Here is a 22,577-nt window from a genome sequence, read left to right as displayed (position 1 = left end):
CGCTCTTTTGTACTTATCCCCATAATTTTAGAAATAAATCACTTTGCACATACTGACCTGAGTTTTCCTCCATCAAATGCCAACTGAGAAAATGTATGGTACCAAGTAAAAATGCACGGGGACAAGTTCAAACAGTCTTCCCTTTGTTTATGAGCCATGATTGGGTAACAGCCTAACACCCGTTAGGACGTCTCACTTGAAACAAAAGTATCTCCTCTGAGCTAAAAGGTTTCGGTCAATGGGAACAAGATTAAGTTTACTAATCTCTTCACATTGAACAGAAGAAGGGGGGAAAAAAAAAAAGACCCGCTAGGATATGAGAAAGGAAAGCGGGGGGGGGGGGATGTAAAAAACTGGCACGTTTTCGATTTGAAGGTTCCGATGAGCGCCTTTTACTGTCGCCGAAAGTAGAAGCAGCTCCTGAGAGGAACACCGTTCCCAGGCATGGGCAAAGGAATACACGCCGCAGGGTGCGGACCGCTAGAGGGAAGGGCGCAGACTCCCAGAGGCGAAATCGGCAGGGGAGAGGCCGCCCACCGGAAAGTCCCAGCCAGAGCTTCGGCCCCTTCCCTTCCCTACCCCCGCCCCCGAAGGCTGCTGGCTCGCTAGACGAAGAGGAAGAACCCTGGTTGCGCACGCAGCCCAACGTCACTGCGTTCGCTCCTCCCAGGAGCGAGGCGACGCGCCTTACGTCGCGGGGCGGGACCTGCCGGAGGCCGCCGCTGTTGACCCGCTGTTACCAGGCGTGCGCACAACCAATCAGCAGCAGGCGCCGGCGCCGGCCGGCCTTTGAACTCCGCACGGCAACTTCCTGCTGTTTGGCGAGTACACAGTGCAATGCAGTATGTCTGTCAGCGCTGCGGCACAAAGGAACAGCCATTTTGTGACTGAGCTGGACCTGCACCAAGATGCCAGGGGCTCACAGAGCTGCTGCCTGCGCTAACTACCGAGCTGCCCTTTATTTTAACATCAGAGAACCAAAAAAGGGGAGGTGGGAGAGGGGGAAAGGAGTTTTGATATTTCAAGTTTCCATTCGATTTTCAGTATTTTCAAAAATCCCGATTCTTAAGAATTATCAGCATCATAAAATGGCTGCCACTTAAAAACTGCCTGTTCAGTCCACAAGCAACTGCATAATGCCATTTCTAATTAGCCCCACGATCTTAGAGTAACTGCTAAAAGGCTGATTAAAAAGCAGATTTTGCCCGCACCGCAGCTTGTCAAAATAAATCTGGTTCAAAGGCAGACGATTTAGAGGTAAATTTAATAAACTGTCTCAGTTCTTTAGGTAAAATTGCAAACGCAGCGTCCTAGAACACACAGAACTCTTTGTGTGCACAGTTCCATTCACATCCCTTCTCTCCTGTCTCCATTTTTTAGTATTACTGAAGTTACCCCCAAACTGCCAATTACTTAGGTAAGAAGTACGTAGCATACAGTTCTATATATACGTCCTTCACTAAAACTTTTAAATATTTAAAAACTTTACAGATTTCTCAAGTATTTAAAATGGTATTTTTGAAAGTGAACTTTTTAATCTTCAGAAATCACGATATACAACACATAAATTTAAAATCATTCACAAAATACAGGAATAACAAACTTAAAGTCATTGCTTTATTTCCAAAAACAGTCAAGTATCAGGTTTACCTAAACTCGCACTCAATCCTTTCAGATCCTAAACTAATTCTCAGAACAAAATTTACTTTACCTACAAACTCCTCCCTTCCTCTCTTGTGGCCCAGGCTACAAGTGATTTTTGTAGTATTCCCTAAATATTAGACTTTGTGCCATTGAAATAGGTCCTTACAAAGAAATTCTGAAAGACTGGAACCAAGTACTAGTACCTGACCAGTCTCCTGAACTTTAACTTCCTAAAAATTACATTAATCTACCACAATAAACACCACTAGCATCCCATTAAGCTTTACAATTTTTAAAGGAAGTGATGTCATAATTATGTACATGTATTAAGGTATGCAATTTTGGGTAAGGAATTTTAAACTCCCATCTTCAAGGAATCTCTCGGATTATTTTTGAACATCCATCAGCTATGTGAATCAAATTACTTGACAAAGTGCATTTAAAAGTACAGTACATGCTTCCTTGTTAACCATAACCCCACTGCCAATAGGTAAATGCATGACAACTTCCAAGTAACTTTTCTAGGCAGTAAATTATTTTTTAAAAAAAATAGCAACACTGCTTAATTTTTGAAATTAGAAGGCAGCCTCATCAATGACGTTAACCACAAACCTTGCATAAGAAAGCCAAAACCTATGTGAGAATATGCAAATCATACATACTCAAGGGAGTAACAATTTTAGGTACTGAATCTATAATAATTTGTCAAATACACCTGGGGATTCCTATTTCTTCAAATTGCCATTACTTTTCAGAAAAATCAGCTCAGGATTAGTGGAGAAAGAAGTTTTCTGTTCTAAATCAAACCTAAGTAATGACATGGGTAATTCAGTTCAAAAAAGACAGCAGTCCAAACTGTATGACAACTCAATTTGCAAAAGAATGTGGATTTAGAAGCAAGAGTCAAAATAGATTAAGTATAATGAAACATAAACTTCAACATCTGTAATAAACCACTTCAAAACTTTCAAATTCACTAACCTAGTAATAAAGTATATTACTTCTATAAAATTAAAAAAGTAAAAGCAAAACTGGGGGGGGGTGATCATATAACCAATCACATCCTTAACTGTAGGATTTAAAATTCATAACATGACAATTTGTAAGAACACACATCAAGAAATGCATTTATATGTACTTTTCAAAATTAATATACAGATCATACAACAAAATGTCTAAGAAGCTTTATTACTTAGTCACTACGATACTCCAACAAATGTGAAACAAATCGTGATCTGAACAAACAGTATATTTGTAAGCTTCAGAAGATAAAGCATTCCAGGCGACTCTGTCAAAATAAATCAATAAATTTAAAGCAGCTACAACTAAAATGCAAGAATAAGATACTACATATCTACCAAGCAGAAAGCACTGTCTGAATATAAGCATATAAATGCAAACCTTAAAATATTTTAAATGCAAAATATACAAATATAATCACAGTAACAAACACAAAAGAGAAGTATATTAAGAGTATTCCAGTATTTCTGTGATCACAGGTTTGATTTCATAAATGCAGGAACTATAACCATGGAGTAAAGGTTTTGATAAATCTTATCAAAATTTCCTAAAATGTCAAGAGTATCAAAAGAAATATAGAGTCAAGTAAAAATATAAACTGAGAGGCATCAGTCAAAGAGTCCTTTTTGCAATTTCATTTTAAAATGTACATTTTTTCATTCATATAACTTTCTCAAACATCTATTTACTATAATTTACTACCACAAGGCTCCTCTATGGCCTTCAGTTACAAGTTTGGGTATCCTAGATTCTTCAAAGAAAAAATTTGCCTTGTATGTAAAATGGTGCAATGCAGCAATGGCTAAACCGACAAGGTCATTTTTCTACAGCACAAAAACCTAAAAACTGAAATTTATTAACAGAAAAACTGTAGTTTACAGGAAAGGCCCCTTTGAATAAAGGTACCTTACCTTTTGACTGCTGTAAGAGGCCTTAAGTCACAACTCAACTTTCATAAATTGCTACCAAAAAATTAGGGTGTGGCATATTAGCAATCTCAAGGTCACGCTTTAAAAAACGAATCCAAATTAGTAAAATACTTAAAATAAAACAGACAGCTTTCCCTGTCTGTCAAGGTAAACAATGTAAGCTGAGGTTCCCCCCCAAAAAAAAGAAAAAAGGAAGAAAGTTGATAGCTCATACCTCGATGCATTGCTGTGTAGCGAACTGTCCTCCTCTTGGCTTTTGTCCTTATTTCTCATCATCTTTTAATTCTTAAATATTAAGGGGGAGGGGGAATCTGTGTTTGCTTTGAAGTCCTGTGCCCAGGTATTTACTGTCAAAAGTTGAAAGAAAGGTAAGGTCCCGGCTTCTATGGATGGTTTTTATTATCAGGAACAAAGTCCTGACGATGTAACGATATTCTTATAACACAACAGCGGTAAGCACCAAAAAACAAAATATTTCTATTTTTTCCTTAAAAAAAAAAAAAAAAAAACCAAAACGGATAAACCGAACAGGGAGAATCATCACTATCAATAAGGAAAGTTTCTCAAAGTAACACACTGGATACAAATAACAATCTCTGTATCTTATTGCGTCATCCAGGAATTTCTCATATTTACAGAAAATAAAGCGAACTTATACATATAAATCTTTAAAATTATCACTAACGATCATGGACTTACCTGATCCATGTAGTAGGTCCAAAGCAAGAGTCCTATCTAGTAGTAGAAAAATATCAGATCCCAAATAATTAAAAATAAAAACAAAATTCTCCGTTACAAAAACGAAAAATAAATAAAATAATCCTCCAATATGTTAACTGGCCAAAAAAATAAAGCAACAATTAATACTAAAACGGGTCCGGAAGGAAAAAAACCTCATTAGGAGAGCGCACAAAAATGGAGGTGCGCCATGGCTTCTAAGCTGGAAAAAACAACGACCTGGGCTCTCAGTACGGCTGCTTCTTTCCAACAAGGCACGAAAAGAAAGCTCCTAAAAGCTGCTTTTCTCCCTTAAAAAGGTTCGAATCGACCCCAGTAAGTCACTAGGAGAGGCAGGGGGCTGCGGGGGCCCCCTGAGGCTGCCCGAAAGTTAGGGAAAGTTGCGTAAAGTGAGGCGAAGGCAGGGAGCAGAGCGCGCTCTCTCTAAGGCACAGCCGCCATCTAGAGCCTCCTTCCCAGCTCTGAGAGCTCTGCCTTTGATTGACACTCTCTACATTTACCCCACAACTCAGGTGATGTACCATAGACCCACCCCTTCATCTCCACCAAAAAAAAAAAAAAGAAGAAAAAAAAAGATCCTCCATCCCAGGGAGCCTGAGGACCCCTACCCCCACACCTCCCTGCCCCTCCAGACCACCCCATCAAGGGGAGGAGGGAGGGTTTCTTAACCCCCTCTGGCTCAAGCACCCTTTTTAAGCCAGAGAGAAATGTAATTTGTTCCTTTTGTCTAAAGATCTGCTAAATATTTCAGTCCTTGAGCTAAAATAACTTCCTCTCTGGACAGGAAGTGGTGTTTTATCAAGCCATTTTGAAAGAGGGATAATTCCTAGAGAATATAAAGCTAAGCTTAAGTATTAATCTCTTTAAAAATTAACCCCCCCATGGGTAAAATGGTTTCTAAACAAAAGCAAAACCTCAATTTCATAAATTAAATTCAAGTCTTGCCTTCTTTATGAAGCCTAAAAATTATCTAATGACAAAGTTTATGGGGGAATTTTCCATCCCAACTGGAAAAAGGGGTACAACTCAACAGCGCCTCCCTAGTGTTCAGTTGCATTAGAGCAAAAAATTAATGCAACTAGCTTTTACCCAAGGACCTCAATCTTTCCTTAAACTTAAAATAAAATTCTTTAACCCATTATATATAACCTTGCACACTTCACCAAAAAATCCTCATAACCACGATGAATTTACTTCACACAGTCAGGCAAAACAAAGTTCTTAAATTCAAGAGCATGGAACTACTATGTACACCCTTTAACATAAACCCAAGAAACTCCACCTTCAAACCAATACAACACACATATATCCCAACCATTACCTTTTATTTCAAATCAAATTCTAAAGCATATACCCATTCCAACAATGGCAAGTTAGTAACAATTGGTCCTATTTGATGGCAAGTTATCAAAGTAATGTCACAAGACAAATTCTCCTAAATACCAAAACCATGAGATCTATGGAAACAATATAACTACTAATGCCAAAAAACAAACAATTTAACACATTTCTCTCAAAAAGCACCCCAAGAAAACATTCACGCATCTAAAAAAAATCAACTTTCCTTACTTACATTTTAGTATACCAGAACAATGTCCTCGCCTCATTTAAGAAACCCATTTTAGGTTTATACCTAACAAGACCAACAATGTTGCATCTAGGTAGTAAAATCCATAATCAAAACCTAGTTTCAATTCTATACCTTCTACAAAACATTAAATTTTCTACCAGAATCAAAATCCAAAAGTCCACTTTTCATTTATACAGACCAACCACCTCAAATCACTTAATGAGAATAAATATTGCACATGTATTGATCAGAGATGTGTACACTATGGTATTTGGCATTAGTCACACAAAATGATTATTTCTCATGAAAAAAAAAAAGAATGCAACCTGAACTCTTCCTTGTTATCTGTATAATGGGAAAATACAATAAACAAGTCATTTGGTCTATCAAAATGAAGTCTATCCCACTTTTATCATTGTTACTGAAACTGGTATTAGTCAATTATCAATAAATGGAACAGTAGCATTCACCTAGAATTCAAACAATCTACGACACGGCAGGATTTATTTAAATTCCTAAGCAGAGTAAGAAAAATAGAAGATAAAGTCCTACCTTCATATTTACATAAAATGTATTATAGACATTATTGCCACCAAAATCTTAAATCCTTTTACAAATACCCTAAGGACACTTCCATATAAACCCAATACCTCTTTTCCTGATATTAACCACTAAAACAACAAGAGGCACCAGTTTAAAGGTTCAGGTGAATATTCTACTGTAAAACATAATATTAAAAAGCATAGGTAAGAGAGACCTTTTCCATCAACACAAAATAACTCATAAAAATATTTTATCACTCATTCTGAATTTTGAGGCAAAAGGCATTTTGTTTTATAAGCTTATTACAATCTCATGGCAAATTAAAGTTCCTATTATTACCCCTTGGTAAGTTATTTTCCAAGATGTTTCAAGAAAGCTCAAAATAGCATTTCAACCAAACCACCATCTCTTAATGCACAAATTTCCACAACTTTGTGAAAAAAGACAAATATTTATCAACCAAGTGAACCCTCTTTCAGCACACCATTTCCATTTTACCAGCTTTATTCAGTATACCTACTGCTGGGGAACTGTAAAAGTCAAAGTGTTAAGGCAGTAATTGAACATTTAATGAAACTTCGGCTTGAAAAAAAAAAGCCCAAACTGAGAAATTTTAAAGTGTAAGAAATTTTATTAAAGTTAACATTCCACAAGATCATACTCATACAAATCCAACTGCAAAAATTTCCAGGCATACAAACTAACATCTGTGTTACTGTGCCATCTTTCTTCTCCAATTGTCAAGAATGTACTTGATTTAGGGATACAAAAAGTCTTTAGAAAGTCAAATCCACTGTCCATTTGTGCTGGGTAAGAAACCTATGTCTTCATTTCATGAAATCCATGTTAAAAGAACCCTGTCTTGGTTGTGTATTATCACAGCACTCTTGTATTAATCCATTTTCCTCAAATCCCCATAGTGGACTGCCATCTTGTTTTCTCAGTGGTAGGGTCCATGTGAGACTCTTCAAGCTGACTGGGTGCTTGATGAAAACATTGAAAGAAAAAAATGCTGTTGGAATACCGATAATCTTATTCCTTCAAACAGAGAACATCCACCCACCTTGAAGATACTCTTACCATACACAAAGTTTTAATTTTGTAACAGCTTTAAACTATAAAACTGTATTAAAGTTTCTATGTTCTACACACACTTCTCAAGGAGAGGATCATGGCAAGACTGCAAGTGAGTAACAAAGTTCTTCTACTGTCACAGATACATATGTAACTATAAAAAAGTGGCAGTGAATAGTCAAATTTTACATACTTAATGTTGTTACACTGTCAACATTGAGAAGTAAAAACAAAAATTCAAAATCCTGGAAAGCTAAATTATAGCAACACTATGTATTCTAAATCTCAATGCAGAAAACTTTCCAAACTTCTTCAAATAAAACTAATTATGGAAAAGAATTTTGAGATTAAGGGGGGAAAAAAAAAAAAACCAAGGCAGTGTATAACCCCATGGTTTTCCAGTTCAACAGATGTTAATTAATTCTGTTTAGGTAACACAAATGGCCAAAAGAGATGCCACCATCTTCAGCAACTTATTTGAGAATACAGAAAAAATATGTAGCCAACTACAGAAAAAAATGATAAAAATGTAAAATATCTATGTGGCTTATTTGGTATTTGCCATAAATTGCTATCAGATTTCAAATTAAGTGCAAGTAAAATACTTCTGTTGCCGAGGTTATCAAATGTTCCTCATAGAGAAACAAATCCATTACTTAAATAATTTGACCTAAAGGGACTAAGTGGGAAGCCAGGATATTCTACTATTAAATGATCTGATCCATCATGAGCAAACGTAATTGCAAAGATAAGTTTTAACTCTGGTCTTCATCAATTTTGCAGCTCTCAAACTAAATTTGTACACATAAAGTCTAGGTGACTAGATTATTAAATATAAGGCATTTTTGCTCTTCAGGTACTTAAATCTTATCTCCTAAACTATAATTAGGATCTGTTGTCTACATACACAAAATAAATATCTACTTAAGTAAACTACTTGATAACAAACTACTTGATAACTACTAACAAGTAGTAAACTACTTGGTAACTACCACTCATACTAAAAAAACGACTAAAATTGAGTGTCACATCAGTAATAAACATCAAATATAAGATGCTTCTCCTTAACATACTTTACTGGTTTCTCTCCACCAAAAGTAAGAACTACACAACTCATCCATTCTTCATATCAATGAAGTATCTTCCATTTGAACTACTCATTCCCTAAAACGGACATATATTACTATACAGAAGTATTAAAAATAAAAGTACCATCATTTCTCTTTTACTGTTTATATTAATTTCTCCCCAATCTCTGTTATTACATTGCAAGATCAAGCTCTAAATAAAGTTGGAGATGTAAACATGATTACGGATCAACAATGACACTAATGTACGGATAACAAGTTTTAATTGTTTCAATGGCTAAGTGAAATGTATTCAGTTTAGTACATTAAATGATTAACGCAATGATTTATATTCTTTTGCCACAGGACAAGAGGTAAAATTTGTCCAGGACACTGAAATTTCCTTTTAAAATCATTACTTTAAAAAAATTTCAAAAGAAAACCTAATGACATTAAAATCATTCTAAAATTGTTCAATAAAATGCAATAGTTTGTGTAACAAGAGGTTACAAAATACTAGCATATTGATATTCTATCACCTTACATGTTTAAGACAACTAAAAAAAGACAAATGCCACAGGAGCAAACAACTCTTGTGACATTAAAAAGTCATAATCGGTCTTGCACTCCTATAAAGCCAATGAAAAGTAAGAAGTGAGAATTTTATTAATATGCAAAAGTGCTCAGTCAAGCATCAAAATACCTTAAAAAAAATCAATGAGGGATTTGTGAGTAAGCCATTTACTTTCATGGAATTCCAAATTCTTGAAAAGACTAAATTTGCAAATAAGCAAATTTATGTTACAAAATAAAAAGGAAAGTAGGCATGAATTCTGTGAGCCTGGATCTTTTCTTAGTAACAAAATCCACAGTTCTTCATCTGTAAAACAGAAATAGTAGTACCTACCTCATGTGGCAGTAGTGAGAATTAAATTAGTACATTTACAGCTTTACATTACCTGGCATATAGAAGGACCTCAATAAATGTTATTCAGCTACTACACAATAACCAAAGTACATGGAGATCTAAAAACTAAACTTACTAATCAAAATAATTTATATTCCAATAACAAGACCTCTGAAAAATCCATTGGATAAAGGGGGTCAACTATTTAAAGATACTTTCTGCTTTAAAGAGAATTTAATCATGCATTAACATTGGTACAGAAAACTGAGTATGGTTCAGATATCAAAGCCTTAGATTTAGAGATTATCAATAATCTCTCCAGTAACTTGTGAATTACTGCAGACATACTGAAATGATGATGGTTTGATCTAGAATTCCATCATCAAACAGACCTAGATCTTTTGTATATTTTACATACAGGCTTCAAGCTTATTCTATAAACAGGTAGAATTTTTCCACCCTGCTGTTCATAGTTGAGATCTTCTTTTTAAGGAAAACTGTTCTAAGAAAATTCCCAAAAGCATAAGTAAAGGTTTCTATGGTAAGAAGGTACTAACAGCTATCTCTTAAAATCCCTAAGTACTGTACATCCAGAAATTTAAAAATATAAAATTGGACACGGTCTTCTTTTTAAATTCTAATTCAGTACATTTGTTCCAAAATCAAAGATATTGTAAAATAAAGTAAGTCAGCTGAAATGCAAGCAAGTGACGGAAGCTGAAATGAGATTCTTTACTGAATTGGGTTTACAAGGGGCTCTGCTAAAATAAGCATAAGCCACCTCCTTATCTTTACTTCCCAGCAACTCCCATTTTTAATACCACCAAAAAATGTGGGGGATAGGGAGGGGAACAAGGAAAAAGAAATGATTAATGATTCTTAATTTTAAAAGTAGATGGCTCTAAAAAGGTCACAATAAGTTGTTAATGTATGTCACTTTGAAACTCAAATAGTTATTGCAAAACCAAAGGGACAAAAGCATGTAAAAGAATGATAAGCAGAAACTGATCCTTCCCATCATGTAATTAAGATTCTTGGTGCTTATGACTTGACAACAGTCTTCTTTGTGCTGGTCTTTAAACCTGAAAATATTTAATACTGAACTCACACAGGTGTCCTATTATAAAAAGTAGCTTGAATCCTCAATAGAATTACAATATAAGTCTGGGTGCTAAATACAGTAGGCATAAAAACCAACCACAAACTTATTTTAAAAAGACCAGCCAAATGTTGATCACCAAGAGAGTAAGATGAATTATGGTAACTAAGAATCATCTAAGGTTTTACAATCAAATCAAATCTTTCCCGTTGTCCCTATTATTAGTTTAAAATCTGACATGTACATGTTAAGAGACTGGAAGTTGTAGTTTCTTGTCCCTTTTACTCTTTACTGAGTCAAGGTTTTCATTTTCAGACACATTAAAAATAATTAACGATTAAAATTTCTATTTTAATAATGGTTTTCTAATTAGACCTAAGCCAATAGTTGACAAATAATGTTTAACAGAAATGATATACCATAAATAACATAATTATTGAGCATCCACTTTATGCCAGGCAATTAATCACTTTAAAATATGAGACATGAGATCAATAATTGTACATCAGGAAGTTTTCAACTCTGGCCTCACTATCCCCATAAAAACTTAAAAAAAAAAATGAAACCCAGAACTTCACCTTCTGTGGGACCTAGTAGCCATTATACAATGGAAGTTACGTACTAATGAGGAACAAAATTATCTTCTAAAATCTACATCCCCAAATAGGACTCAAAATATTTATGAAAGAGGATGTAATAATCATACCTATAAAGTCCTGTCAATAATAAATAAATCCTTTGGAGGATCCTCCAAATTCATTTCTACACTCTCTTCTCACTTTTTCTCATGTTGGGTGTTAGAATGTCACACAGCAGTAGTAACCAAGTCTTCTAAAATCAAAGCATAATCTCACTGTGAAAAGAACTTTCTGTTGTACCTTTTTTAAAGGCATAACACAACTTTTTTTAAGGAAAGGTCAGAATTACTTTATATCTTAAAACTGTTACACTGAAATCCATTAAAAGTATGTTCTATTACCAAAGGAAAACCCAAGGGCTTCTGAGTTCTACACAGGAAGGATTAAGCTGATGGATCTAGGACAAGGCCAGGTAAGCTTTCTTTATAGAACAAGGTAGTAATTACTTCAGGGTTTGTGACCATTAGCTACAACTATTCTCAACTCTGCAGCTACAGTGGGAAAAGAAACACAAACAATGTGTAAATGAAAGAGCCTAGCTGTGTTCCAATAAAACTTTATTTACAAACATGGGGGGATGACTTTACCACCACCTAATTCTAGGGTGAAATGCTGGAAGGATGTTCATATGTGGGTTACTTTGCATTCCATCAGAGTTTAAGAAAGAAAATGACAGGTTGGAATAAACAAGCAAAACTTTAATCAGCTTCACACATATCTAACCAGATTTTTTACTTTTGTTCTGCTTTGAGCTTCACTAAATCCCTTTATGTTTCTAGAACTCTGACTCAATTATTCAAATTTCCAAAGTCACTTTTCATTTAAAAACAGATTAAACATGAAAATTAAATAGAACTTACTAAATGCTTCCACCAACATCTACTACGTTGTACAGGCCCTTTAGAGAATTCAGTCTCTGGAGTCACATTTCTGCAGGAAACAAAAAGAATATAATTTTATGCAAGGAAGATTAAAAAATAGACTACTAAAATGCCATGATTTATTCCAGAATTTCAAAACAAGAATCATCAACCAGAAGACCAAGACATACATGTATTTACAAACAAAACAGTCCAAACAGAAAGTAAGTTCTAACCCCGAGAATTTTAAATCTGACTATATACAGCTCACCTGTAGATTAAGTTACTATAAAAACCATGCCTAAGACTCATTCACTAAGAACTACAACAGAATAGGTAATATTTGGTCTTTCTAAATTTAATGGACCATCAGGGTATACTACTAGCTGTTTAACAGGGCCCAACATCACTTTTTATTTTTTTATTTTTTTTTTTTACAATTTTATTTATTTGACAGAGAGCGCACACAAGCAAGGCGGAACTGCAGAACAGCAGCAGCAGGCTCCCCACTGAGCAGAGAGCCTGATGTGGGGCTTCATCCCTGGACCATAGGATCACAACCTGAGCTGAAGGCAGCCACTTGACCAACTGAGCCACCCAGGCGCCCCTCCAACTATCACTTAACAGTACAGGATCATCCAAATTTTCTGGTTGTTCATCTAATCCACTTTCAAGAGTTGGCTTGTTGTTGTTGTTGTTTTTTAATTCACTGATTTAAGAGATGGTGAGAGCGCTAGCACAAGCGAGGAGGAAAGGGAGAAGCAGGCGCTCCGATAAGCAGGGAACCCCACATGGGGCTCAATCCCAGGACCCCAGGATCATGACCTGAGCTGAAGGCAGCCACTTAACTAACTGAGCCACCCAGGTGTGCCCCACTTTCAAGATTTCTAAAAGAAAACTTCCATTACCCACTTGCCATGATGTTTCTCACTCATTAAAAGCCATCATATTTATTTCACATCATCCTGTACTTTAATCTATTTTAAGATAAAGAGAAAGGAAATCTTAGACAAAATTTCAAACTACTTTTATTACCAACTGTAGAGACCTACTCAAGCAACACTAACACTTTTTTAAAATACCTACCTGGTAACAAAAGTCTCATATCCATGCTATTCTCTAGTTAGAAATGCCTCATAAACTATACATGGAAAATGAGGTTTGTTTCAAATGCCCTCTGAATAAAGGTATGTATTTTTTTCAGTCACTCTGCTCTTAAGTATAATTAATAATCATAACATGTAGAGCTATCAAAAACCTCTAAGTTTAATACCGAAGGGAAATAATTTGGGGTGCCTAGGTGGCTTAGTCGTTTAAGCATCTGCCTTCCGTTCAGGTCATGATGGGGGAGGCATCTTGAGATGAGGCCTGCATCACACTCCCCATTCATTAGGAACTCTGCTTCTCCCTCTGCCTGTGCTAGTTCTCTCTCTCAAATAATTAAAATCTTTAAAAAAAAAAAGTGTAGTAGTTTAAGGCTTTTTAGAAAGCAGGATAGTTTAGGATTTAAGTTACCTACTCAAATGCTATTCCATGACTAAGATTTCAAATTTTCAAATTATAAGGCAAGTTCCTAATTATACTACCAAATCCAAATCGCTTCAGTCATTTAGACTACTCTTAATCAAGAAATACAGCAAAGATCTGCTTCAAAATTACCTCTAAGAATTACGATGCTAAAATATACTACTACCAAGTTAACAAATGAAGCCAATTTACAAGAAACAGCATTATTTATCTTTAAGCTTCCAAATTTAATCTGACCTTAATAGGGTATACAGCTTGTTAACAAAAACAAGTACTAAATCAACCAAATGAACTAAACTAATTTAACTCCTAAGAGAAAGGTGGAACTGACATCCACTGGCAAAAGGAATGTCTGAGGGAATCCTTCACACTGGTCCGACATTGTGACTAAAAAGCTACCTATGAGAGAGTATGTGCCTCACTCCACCAAAACAAGAGAGGACTTGGATCTCACTTTGCACCACTTCAAAAATTACTGACACCAATGTAATCTACCATAACATCTCCTTCCCCAAAATAGAGAAAGCAGGACTCTGCCTTCCTTTGAAAAGGGTGGGAAGGACCCAAGTTTTGCTTAAGCAGACTACAAAAGCTGGATTGTGCTCATATTCCTACCTATCTTTAAGAGTTTGCAATATTATAGATTTTCATTTAATATAAAATTTTAAGTGTAATGTATATTTTGAATTCTGACCTTTTTATATTAAAAGGCAAAGACTCATCTTTATTAGCCCACTTGTGCTTTTCTTAAAGTATAGATTACATCAACTTTTAACCTGTTAAAGTCCTTAAAACAATGTTTACATTTAAATCGGAGAGCACTCTGAAATAAAACCTTCCACATAAATAAGGTAGCAATAAAGTCATTAACATTCGTAAGTCAACTCAGAAACCATTAAAGTTAAGCAAACTATATTCATCATCTAAATTAAAATGATTATGATTATTATGTAGTACACATTTGGGTATAAATTGCTTGTTTGGGAAATATTCATTATCAAATAAACAGCTTAATTTCAAAAAGCAAAGGATTATTTTCCAAAACACAGATCTAGCCTATACAATGTACAAATCAAAACTTCATCTGGTTGTAGAGAACATGCCACCTGAATGTTATGAAAACAATCAAGTCATACAGTTTTTATTTATAAACTTCAGAACATCCCTGAATTTAAATTGTAAAGGTTAATTACATTCAGAAATAACAGCCAATTTGAAAATTCTAAGTTTGTATTGAGCCACTCAACCTAAGAATGGGAAAGTAGCTGGTAAATTGAAGATATGTATCTTTGAGGCATAAAAATTTCTTAAGAAGTCGATTATATCAAGCACGTAAATGATAAGTCCTCATTTATAATTGTGATAGCCAGATGCAAATGTTACATTAAACACACTAAATTTTAAGTATATTCAATCATTAGGGGGAAAATCCAACAATTTTTTACTGCAGCATTCTAAATCCCCCTTATTTAAATAAAATTTCACACCTTAACTATTTTTTAAAAATCAACCTTCTAACATCTGCATTTATATTAATATTTTGGAATGCATACCATCAACAAAGTTGGGTATACTCTATCACCTGGGTCTCATGTTACCCAACCCACTTCTTCAAAGAAACAGCACACATAATTTCTAATGCAAAAATTATAAAAACTATTCTCCAATTTGCATAAAGGAGTTAAGATACTCCTTTAAAGTTATTTTTAACCGCACAATTAAGAGCTAAAGTATCTTAAGAGATAAGAAACTCATTTTCTGTAGATTAGGAGACTAATGTCTACAGAGAATGTTGAGATTACAGGGCTAATCTACATTTACAAGTTCATCTCCTGATTGCTGAATCACAGCTGTATTTTCCACTCTATCACACACACCTCATTAACAAAGATGGAGATGTCCTCTCATTATCTTTTTCCCCTTATGCCTCTCAACAAAAAAATCTCAGGAGAGAAAATAAATTAATTGGCTGTCCAGATCAAATTTTTAAATAATCAAAAAACTACAAATAACACAATTCAACTTAAAAGAAAATTTATACTCAAAGTTACCTATGTCACGTAATGCAGCCTGTAAGTTCATGAAAATCTTGTAATTAACTATGGGCATGCACGGCTGCTTTCATTTCTGTGGAATTTCAGGTACTTTTTAATAGTATCATAATAACAAATGCAATGAAACCTAGTCACCAATTCGATAGGTGATTTTTATGATTCAAAAGTTCGTTCAAATGCCCAAATAAAAGTATTTAAGTATCACTTCAGTTCTGAAACAAAATACAGTAGTAAACTAGTAAGTTACTTTTTTAAGAAATTTGGGAATTTAAAATAGTATCTACATTTATATTTGCTCTCACGTGTCCATTACTTTTGCCCATCAAATGTATTGCCCATTTTTACAAGCTTGGCCCAAGCACAAATACCAGAACACTGAATATAAGCATCATCATGAGGGTTGACTTAGATGTAAGACCTTTTTAAAATGTGATTTGCTATAACCCTTTATCTTACTGGTGATAAAAGGGAAGCTGTACTCCATCAGATTGGGGACTAATTTAGAAGTTACTGTATCATTTAGATTTTGGTCATATTTATTGATACTGAAGTAAAAAAAAAATAAAATAAAATCATCACTTAACACATCTAATGTTCATCCATTCATTTTTTATTTTAATTGGTCAAATTGTACCTTCTTCGGTAGCCCATTATAAATTTATTGCTGACTTAAACTTAAAATCACATTATATTTCACATACATTTGTGTCTAAGAGGCCCAATTCCTCAATTTTTCTAAAAGTGCCCAACCACATTTGTAAAATAATCTAATATCCTATCACTTCTATACAAGAAACCATAACCTTGGCATTTATGTTAAAGGTTAAGATGAAAAATGCTTCATTTTTTTCTGTATGATGTTAGATCTTTAAAAACACTATAGTCAAGTCTTAACATTGTTTTCTTTTGCACACTAAACACAAATTTGGTGAAACTGCAAAATGACTGAAAAGGAAAAATTAAGCTACAACAAATACAATAAAAATATTACCTTTATCACCTACTTCAATGAATACAATAAGCCAACATCAAGAGATAAAAGATTTTCCACATTTCAAGGACAAAGATAAGCTTGCCTTCGTATTACTTATTTGACTGTTCTTAAAATTTTCCAAGATACCTCTTACTGTATATACATATTTCCTCTGCATCAGCTTAGCAGCAATTTCCATGATCAGTGTTAACTTGTAAGAAACATTTCTTGAAAATTATCAGCAAATTTTTTTCATTCACATATCTAGTTTTAAGTGTCAAAGTATCCCATACACGTTGAAAATTATTTCTCCCTTTTACGCTTTAGAAACAATTTTATCAAGGTTGGATTACAGATCTCTTTAGATCTGCATTATTCTAATTTCCTGTAAGATAACTCATTTTACTACCTATTTAAAAACAAAACCGTAAAAATAGGTAAAATGAATATATTAAATCCACTAATAAGAACTAAAATATGAAAAGTATCTTCACTTTTTAAGATATAGTTCTTTTAAGAATTGGAGATCAGCAAATGCAAAATTCTAGGGCATTTCAAAAACATGATCTATATCATCAAAAAAATGGCTAAAAAATTTCAGATTATAAAAACATATGATTGTGATAACTCAACAACTGATTTAACCATAATCCTGAAGCAGCATATTACTAAAAAGTACTATCTTACTCTCTGATATGAATTACGGATATCAACTTTTAATAGAATACGTAAGTGCTTTGATACAAGGTAAAGGAATTTGATGGGCTTTTTTCCTCATCTCCTTTTCAATATAAAGAGTCTATATTTTATGTTTAATTGACAAACTTTAGTGGTATTTTCCTATTCAAATGTGGTAGCTATTTAAGATGCTAAATAAAACGTTTACTTACTTGCTGTATAAAATAGAGACTTCTGCGAATATTTCCTTTATACTCAAGGATAAAACTCCATGGTTCTCAGTCTTCAAAATGGCATACCTTTGGGGGAGGGAGGGAAACACACCAATATTCTAAACAATTTACTGACGGAACAACGAACAGCAAATACTGTTTTAAAACTTTTATTATATAACTGAAAACAAAAACTAAAAGCTATGCTCACAAAACTTGATTTTTAAACTGTTCTTCCCTATAATCTACTACTATGAATAGTACCTAGTTCAAATTTTCCAATAAATTCATTTCTTTAAATACTTAAAAAATTAGTTTGTACAGTACACTAGAGAATTAAAAAGAAAAAAAGTATCTCTGGTTCACCATTTTTCTCAAAATATAATCAGTCTTTTCTTGCTCCCAAAATTAAACAAAGGCTTAAGAGACCTTCAGTATTTTAAACTATTCAAAAGGCACATTAAGTTACAATGGCTCAGCACATATACTCTTCATTCAATTGTAAGGTTTAAAGGCTTTTTAAAATTATTCCAGATATTTAGTTTACTCATAATCACCACTTCCTAGAAAACCAAAGAGCAAAATAGAAACCAAACAGGCTTATTTCTGTGTGAAAGTAATAAAAATTTACCGTCTTACCTCAAATAAAAGAGCTGTATTTGTTCAGAACCATCATCAACCAAATTTAATTTTAATCTTGTAAGTTACCTTAAAAAAAAAAAAAAGATGAGATCAATGTTTTGATTTTTTGAACAGTTCTTGGCCAAAGTTTCAGTGTGATGAAACAATGAGAAATATTCCAAATACATGATCTATGGACAAATTTAGGAACGGCTCATCCACACACTACCTTTACATTTAAGGTTGCAATTATTTCTTATCTTAATGATGTATCAATCCATGTTTTCCTCATCTTTTAGTGGCATGAACACTAGATATTAAGGCACTGAGATTAAATAAACTCCAGAAAATTCACATCCTCAAGACAGATTTAGGATTATAACCTTGTTTTTTTATTTTTCTTTTGATGCCAGGTAATACACAAAACAAAGGAAAAAGTTACGGTTTTTAAACACATTTGAAATCATCTTAAAATTCCCACTGCCATCTAGAAATACCTTTGGCAATTATGAGCAATTAAATATTACTCCTCCAGGAGAAATTAGTGAAGTTAAAATGGCTACTAGTTACTTTAAATTTTTAAACCACAAGTTACTTGATCTCACCAAGTGTGCTATTAGCTTTGTTTTTTAAGCAAGTCTAAAACATGTAGTATCTATGACCTTTATACAATTTCAAACCAGGGTCTTGAACATTTTCAGTCTCTCCCTTCCCCCATTTCTCCCGTAAAAAGATCTTCCGAGGTTAAAATTGCTAGCAATTATTTTGAATTTCGGTATTCAAAAAAAGGGCCTGAAAAAAATAGTTTCAGAATATACATTTAAAACTACTTTCAGTGTTCGCAAATTTCAAAAATGTTGTTTTAAAAAACCAAAATTGGTAAAGATTCTGTAAAATCAAGATATGCGCAACTGATGTAACATGTAGCACTGTATGAATGCTATTCGGAACATAAAACAATTTCACTGACAAAAATACCATCAGAAACACAGTGGATTACACCAGTACCTTTGATTTTCTAGGTACTACGTAAATCTGCCCAACACTATTTTTACGTAGATCTGCACCTTTACAACACAAGAGCTACCGCAGAATGAAGACAAATATATTCTAAAATACACAAAGGTTTGTGCATCTGTGGTTTGTTCTTCAAACCATTAAACTTATATCCCCTCTCTATTTTTTAAACTCAACTACACAGGACTCTGCAAATTTTCGAGAAAGCAGTATTTATTACTCAAATACTGTTCCGTTTTAAGCACATCTAGATTTTTATGCATGCAACAAATGCAACAAATATGGCTCCTCTTCATCTCCCATTACCGAGAACAGTCCTACTTTGATATTTACACTACGAGAAAGTAACTTCACAAAGAGATTTGGCGTCAGAATATTCCTTTGCAAAAGTTTTGCCAACCATGGCTTGTGCTAACATACATTATTGTTAAAAATAAGAAAATGATAAACTTCAACTTTTTTGAAGTCCAGGAACTGATCCAAGTACGTTCTAACATTCAGGTGTGGTAAGTTACAGATAACGGCTCCTTCTGACCTTTTAAAAAGTACCGAACAGTCTATTTAAGCCTTATTCAAACAGGAGAATGTCAACTAATCCTGGCGTAATTAGTCGGTAAAATAAACTATCTTAATCAAACGTCATCGTCTAGTACCGAAATGAAAACCTATTTCCATTAAACAGCCTAGACGGTATAGTAAACTTATCTTCCTAATTTCTGAAATACCAGCGGCACTTCCCCAACTTGCATTTCTTTTTTAAAGACAACCTTAACGTCACAGAGGTTTAATCAGCAGCAAGTACCTTCTCATCTGTAACACTGCAGCCGTTTTCAAAATCGGCTCTGAAAGAGTTAAAAGCCAACACCCAAAAAGAAAAAAAAAAAGCAAGTTTTATTTTTGCTTAAACGCAGTCAGGCTTCCATTGTTCTTTTAAATTCGACCACGAAGATGAGCTCCCGCCTCGCCGGAAAGAGGTTAAAAAGCTCCCCCGTTGGAGAATCTGAAAGGAATTTTTTTCCCTTACCCTAAATATCAAAATAACTCACCCGGACAGAAAGGGGCTCTCCTCGCGCGGTCCCCTTCGGGCTCCCGCCAGCGGTCACCCGCCGCCGCCCCTTTCCCGGCCGGGCCGCTGCGGGCAGCGAGGCCGCCCCCCGTGGGGTCTGCCGTGGGGCCCCGCGCAACCCCCGGCCCCGGCCCCGGCCCCGCGGCGCCCGGCGCTTCCCGCCGGGAGAGCCAGCAGGCGACGCCGGCGAGGCTGCCCGGGGAGAGCCGGCCGGCGAGGCCCGGCCCGCCACCCCCTCCTGCTCGCGCGCTCAAGGACATTTTGCTTTTCCTCCCAAGGACAAAGGACAATAAAAGGAGCCGGGGAACCACTCACCGGGTCCGAGCGCGGCTGTCGGCACCTCCTGGCCGGCTGCACCCGCGTTCCGCGCCAGGCCGACCGCCCGAGCCTCCCGCCCGCGCCCGGTCGAGCCGCCGGGGCCCCGGGGAGCCTCCGCGGCCGCTGCCGCAGCGTCGCTTTCGGCGTCGTGGGCCCGGCCACCCCGGGAGCCTCTGCCGCGGGCTCCGACACCCGCGCGCGGCCCGCCTCGCCTCAGCCACGACCGCTTCGCTCCCGCGGGCCTACGGGGCCGCCCGGGCACAGCTTCCCGCCGGCCGGCGGGCCCCGCGGCCGCGGCGGAGCGCCTGACAGCTCGGGGTGCTGCTGCCTCTCCGGCCATCTTGTGCCGTGTGTGTGTGGTGTCTCTCTCCCGTCTCCTCTCTCGGCTTTACTCCCTCCTCCTCCTCCCCCCGCCCCACACACCACACAACATGGCCTCTTCGCTGCGGCGGCGGCTGCGGCGGCAGCAGCAGCCTCCGCCGCGCTCTTGCCCGCTCCCCTCCCCCACCCTCCCCGCCTCCCGCCCGCAGCCCCACGTCCCAGCGCGCAAGCGCGCCGCCGCCCGCCCGCCTCGGCCATTGGCTCCGAGAGCTTCCTGCCTCCCCTTCCCGGGAGCGGCCTCACGCACGCTCGCAGGCGTCTTCCTCCCTCCTAACAACAACCACTTCAAATACTATTGGCTGATTCTGACCCCACCCCTTCGGCTGCCGCCGTGCGGACAGGCTGACTTAAGTGCCATTCACTGCCCTTAGGTGTTTCTGGTTTTCTTGTGGGGCACCAGCCGGGGATTGGCTGGTGATGGAACCTTTGGGTTTGGAGGTGGGCTGTTGCTTTGCGCCCCGCAGTGCGGACCCCTCCAGGCTGGCTGTTGAGGGGCGGGAGGGGTGGTTCCTGGCGCCAGAGAGGCCAGGTTAGAATCATTAGTACAGAGACCTAGAAATAAGGGCCTCACTTAATGGAAAAAGCTAGGAATTCAGTGTTTCCGAGCTCCGATTTTTGTCCTCTTTTTTTTTTTTTAGAAGAAAGAAAATGACTGACAGGTTGACGAGCAAACAAGCCATATTTCCTCGACTGTAGAGCTCAAGATTTTTCTTCTAACCAGCCGGTCCTCCCTAAGGGTCACAAAGTCAGGACCAGGGGTTTTGCCACAGAGCGCATTGCCCAGCCTAGTATCCAAATTGAGTTGCCATTTGTTTGATGGGTGGTGAGCTTCCTGTTGCCCATTTACGTAAGACAGCCTATTCACATGTCCATTGTCCTTAGAATTTAGTGAATCGTTGTTTCATAATCCTGGTTGGGCCTGATGATACCACCCTTTCGGGAAATGTTTGTTTAAAGGGATCGTTTTAACCAAAGCCTACCTGTCCAGCCCTCTCCCAGAGAATCGGGCAAAACAAACTTCATTCTCTTTAAGAAACTCGCGGTTTTTTTTTTTTTTCACTAGGTCTTAAATCTGGAAGCAATCTAGACAATCAATAGGAATAACTGAAAACCTAAACTTTCCCGAAATGGATGAGAGAAGAAAAAGTAGCTTTCTCCCACTGTCAGCATTTTCGAAATCTTGCTTCTTTTGGCAAGCGACCTCGGGAAAAGGAAAGGAACACCCGAGGCTTTTGGTTTTAACAGATACCTTTGAGAGGCTGGTTCTTGGGGCAACTCTTGAATTCTCTTGAGACCCTTCCCCTAGGTAAGACTCAGAGTATATTAAATACTCATCAGGCCTAGGAACAAGTTCTGGCCCTTCTTTTAAAAACGGCACAGCTATTAACAGCTCAATATGGCATGAGGTACGTAGGGCAGAGCCAAGACTGGAACCTAAGTCTCCTGACTTAGAGATACTGGGTTCCTTCTATGTAACCTGGCCACTTGCCTTAGCAATATAAGTTGGGCTCTAAGTGGACACAGAGAAAGAGTATTTCTTTAACTGAAATTAAATTTTCTGCATTGAATCTCCAAGAGACATGCCCTTTTACAGTCTGGCTCTTTGAGCACTGTAGACCTGCAGCAAGACTTTTTTCTCTG

At 36.8% G+C, this 22,577-nt stretch overlaps 1 protein-coding gene across 14 annotated transcripts in view; it reads right to left on the bottom strand.

Moving 5' to 3' along the window:
- The window catches only part of CHD2 (chromodomain helicase DNA binding protein 2), a 137,436-nt gene extending 116,747 nt beyond the window's left edge, over window positions 1–20,689 (bottom strand). For 4 of the 14 annotated variants that reach the window (XM_045067154.1, XM_045067165.1, XM_045067164.1 and 1 more), the window contains exons 1-6: window positions 20,553–20,689; window positions 18,173–18,241; window positions 17,534–17,620; window positions 12,090–12,159; window positions 4,293–7,427; window positions 3,808–3,940 (exon numbers count right to left, since the gene is read on the bottom strand). In XM_045067154.1, coding sequence (XP_044923089.1) covers window positions 3,808–3,869 — 62 coding nt within the window. In that variant the 5' untranslated portion in view covers window positions 3,870–3,940; window positions 4,293–7,427; window positions 12,090–12,159; ... (1 more) ...; window positions 18,173–18,241; window positions 20,553–20,689. The other 10 variants (XM_045067161.1, XM_045067162.1, XM_045067156.1 and 7 more) reach the window with 10 other exon arrangements.
- Between the last annotated feature and the right edge of the window lie 1,888 nt (window positions 20,690–22,577).

Source organism: Mustela putorius, unplaced genomic scaffold, assembly GCF_011764305.1.
Source record: "Mustela putorius furo isolate JIRA1106 unplaced genomic scaffold, ASM1176430v1.1 tig00003875_pilon_pilon_pilon, whole genome shotgun sequence".
Taxonomy (NCBI): Eukaryota; Metazoa; Chordata; class Mammalia; order Carnivora; family Mustelidae; genus Mustela; species Mustela putorius.
This window is presented reverse-complemented; position numbering and strand designations above follow the sequence as displayed.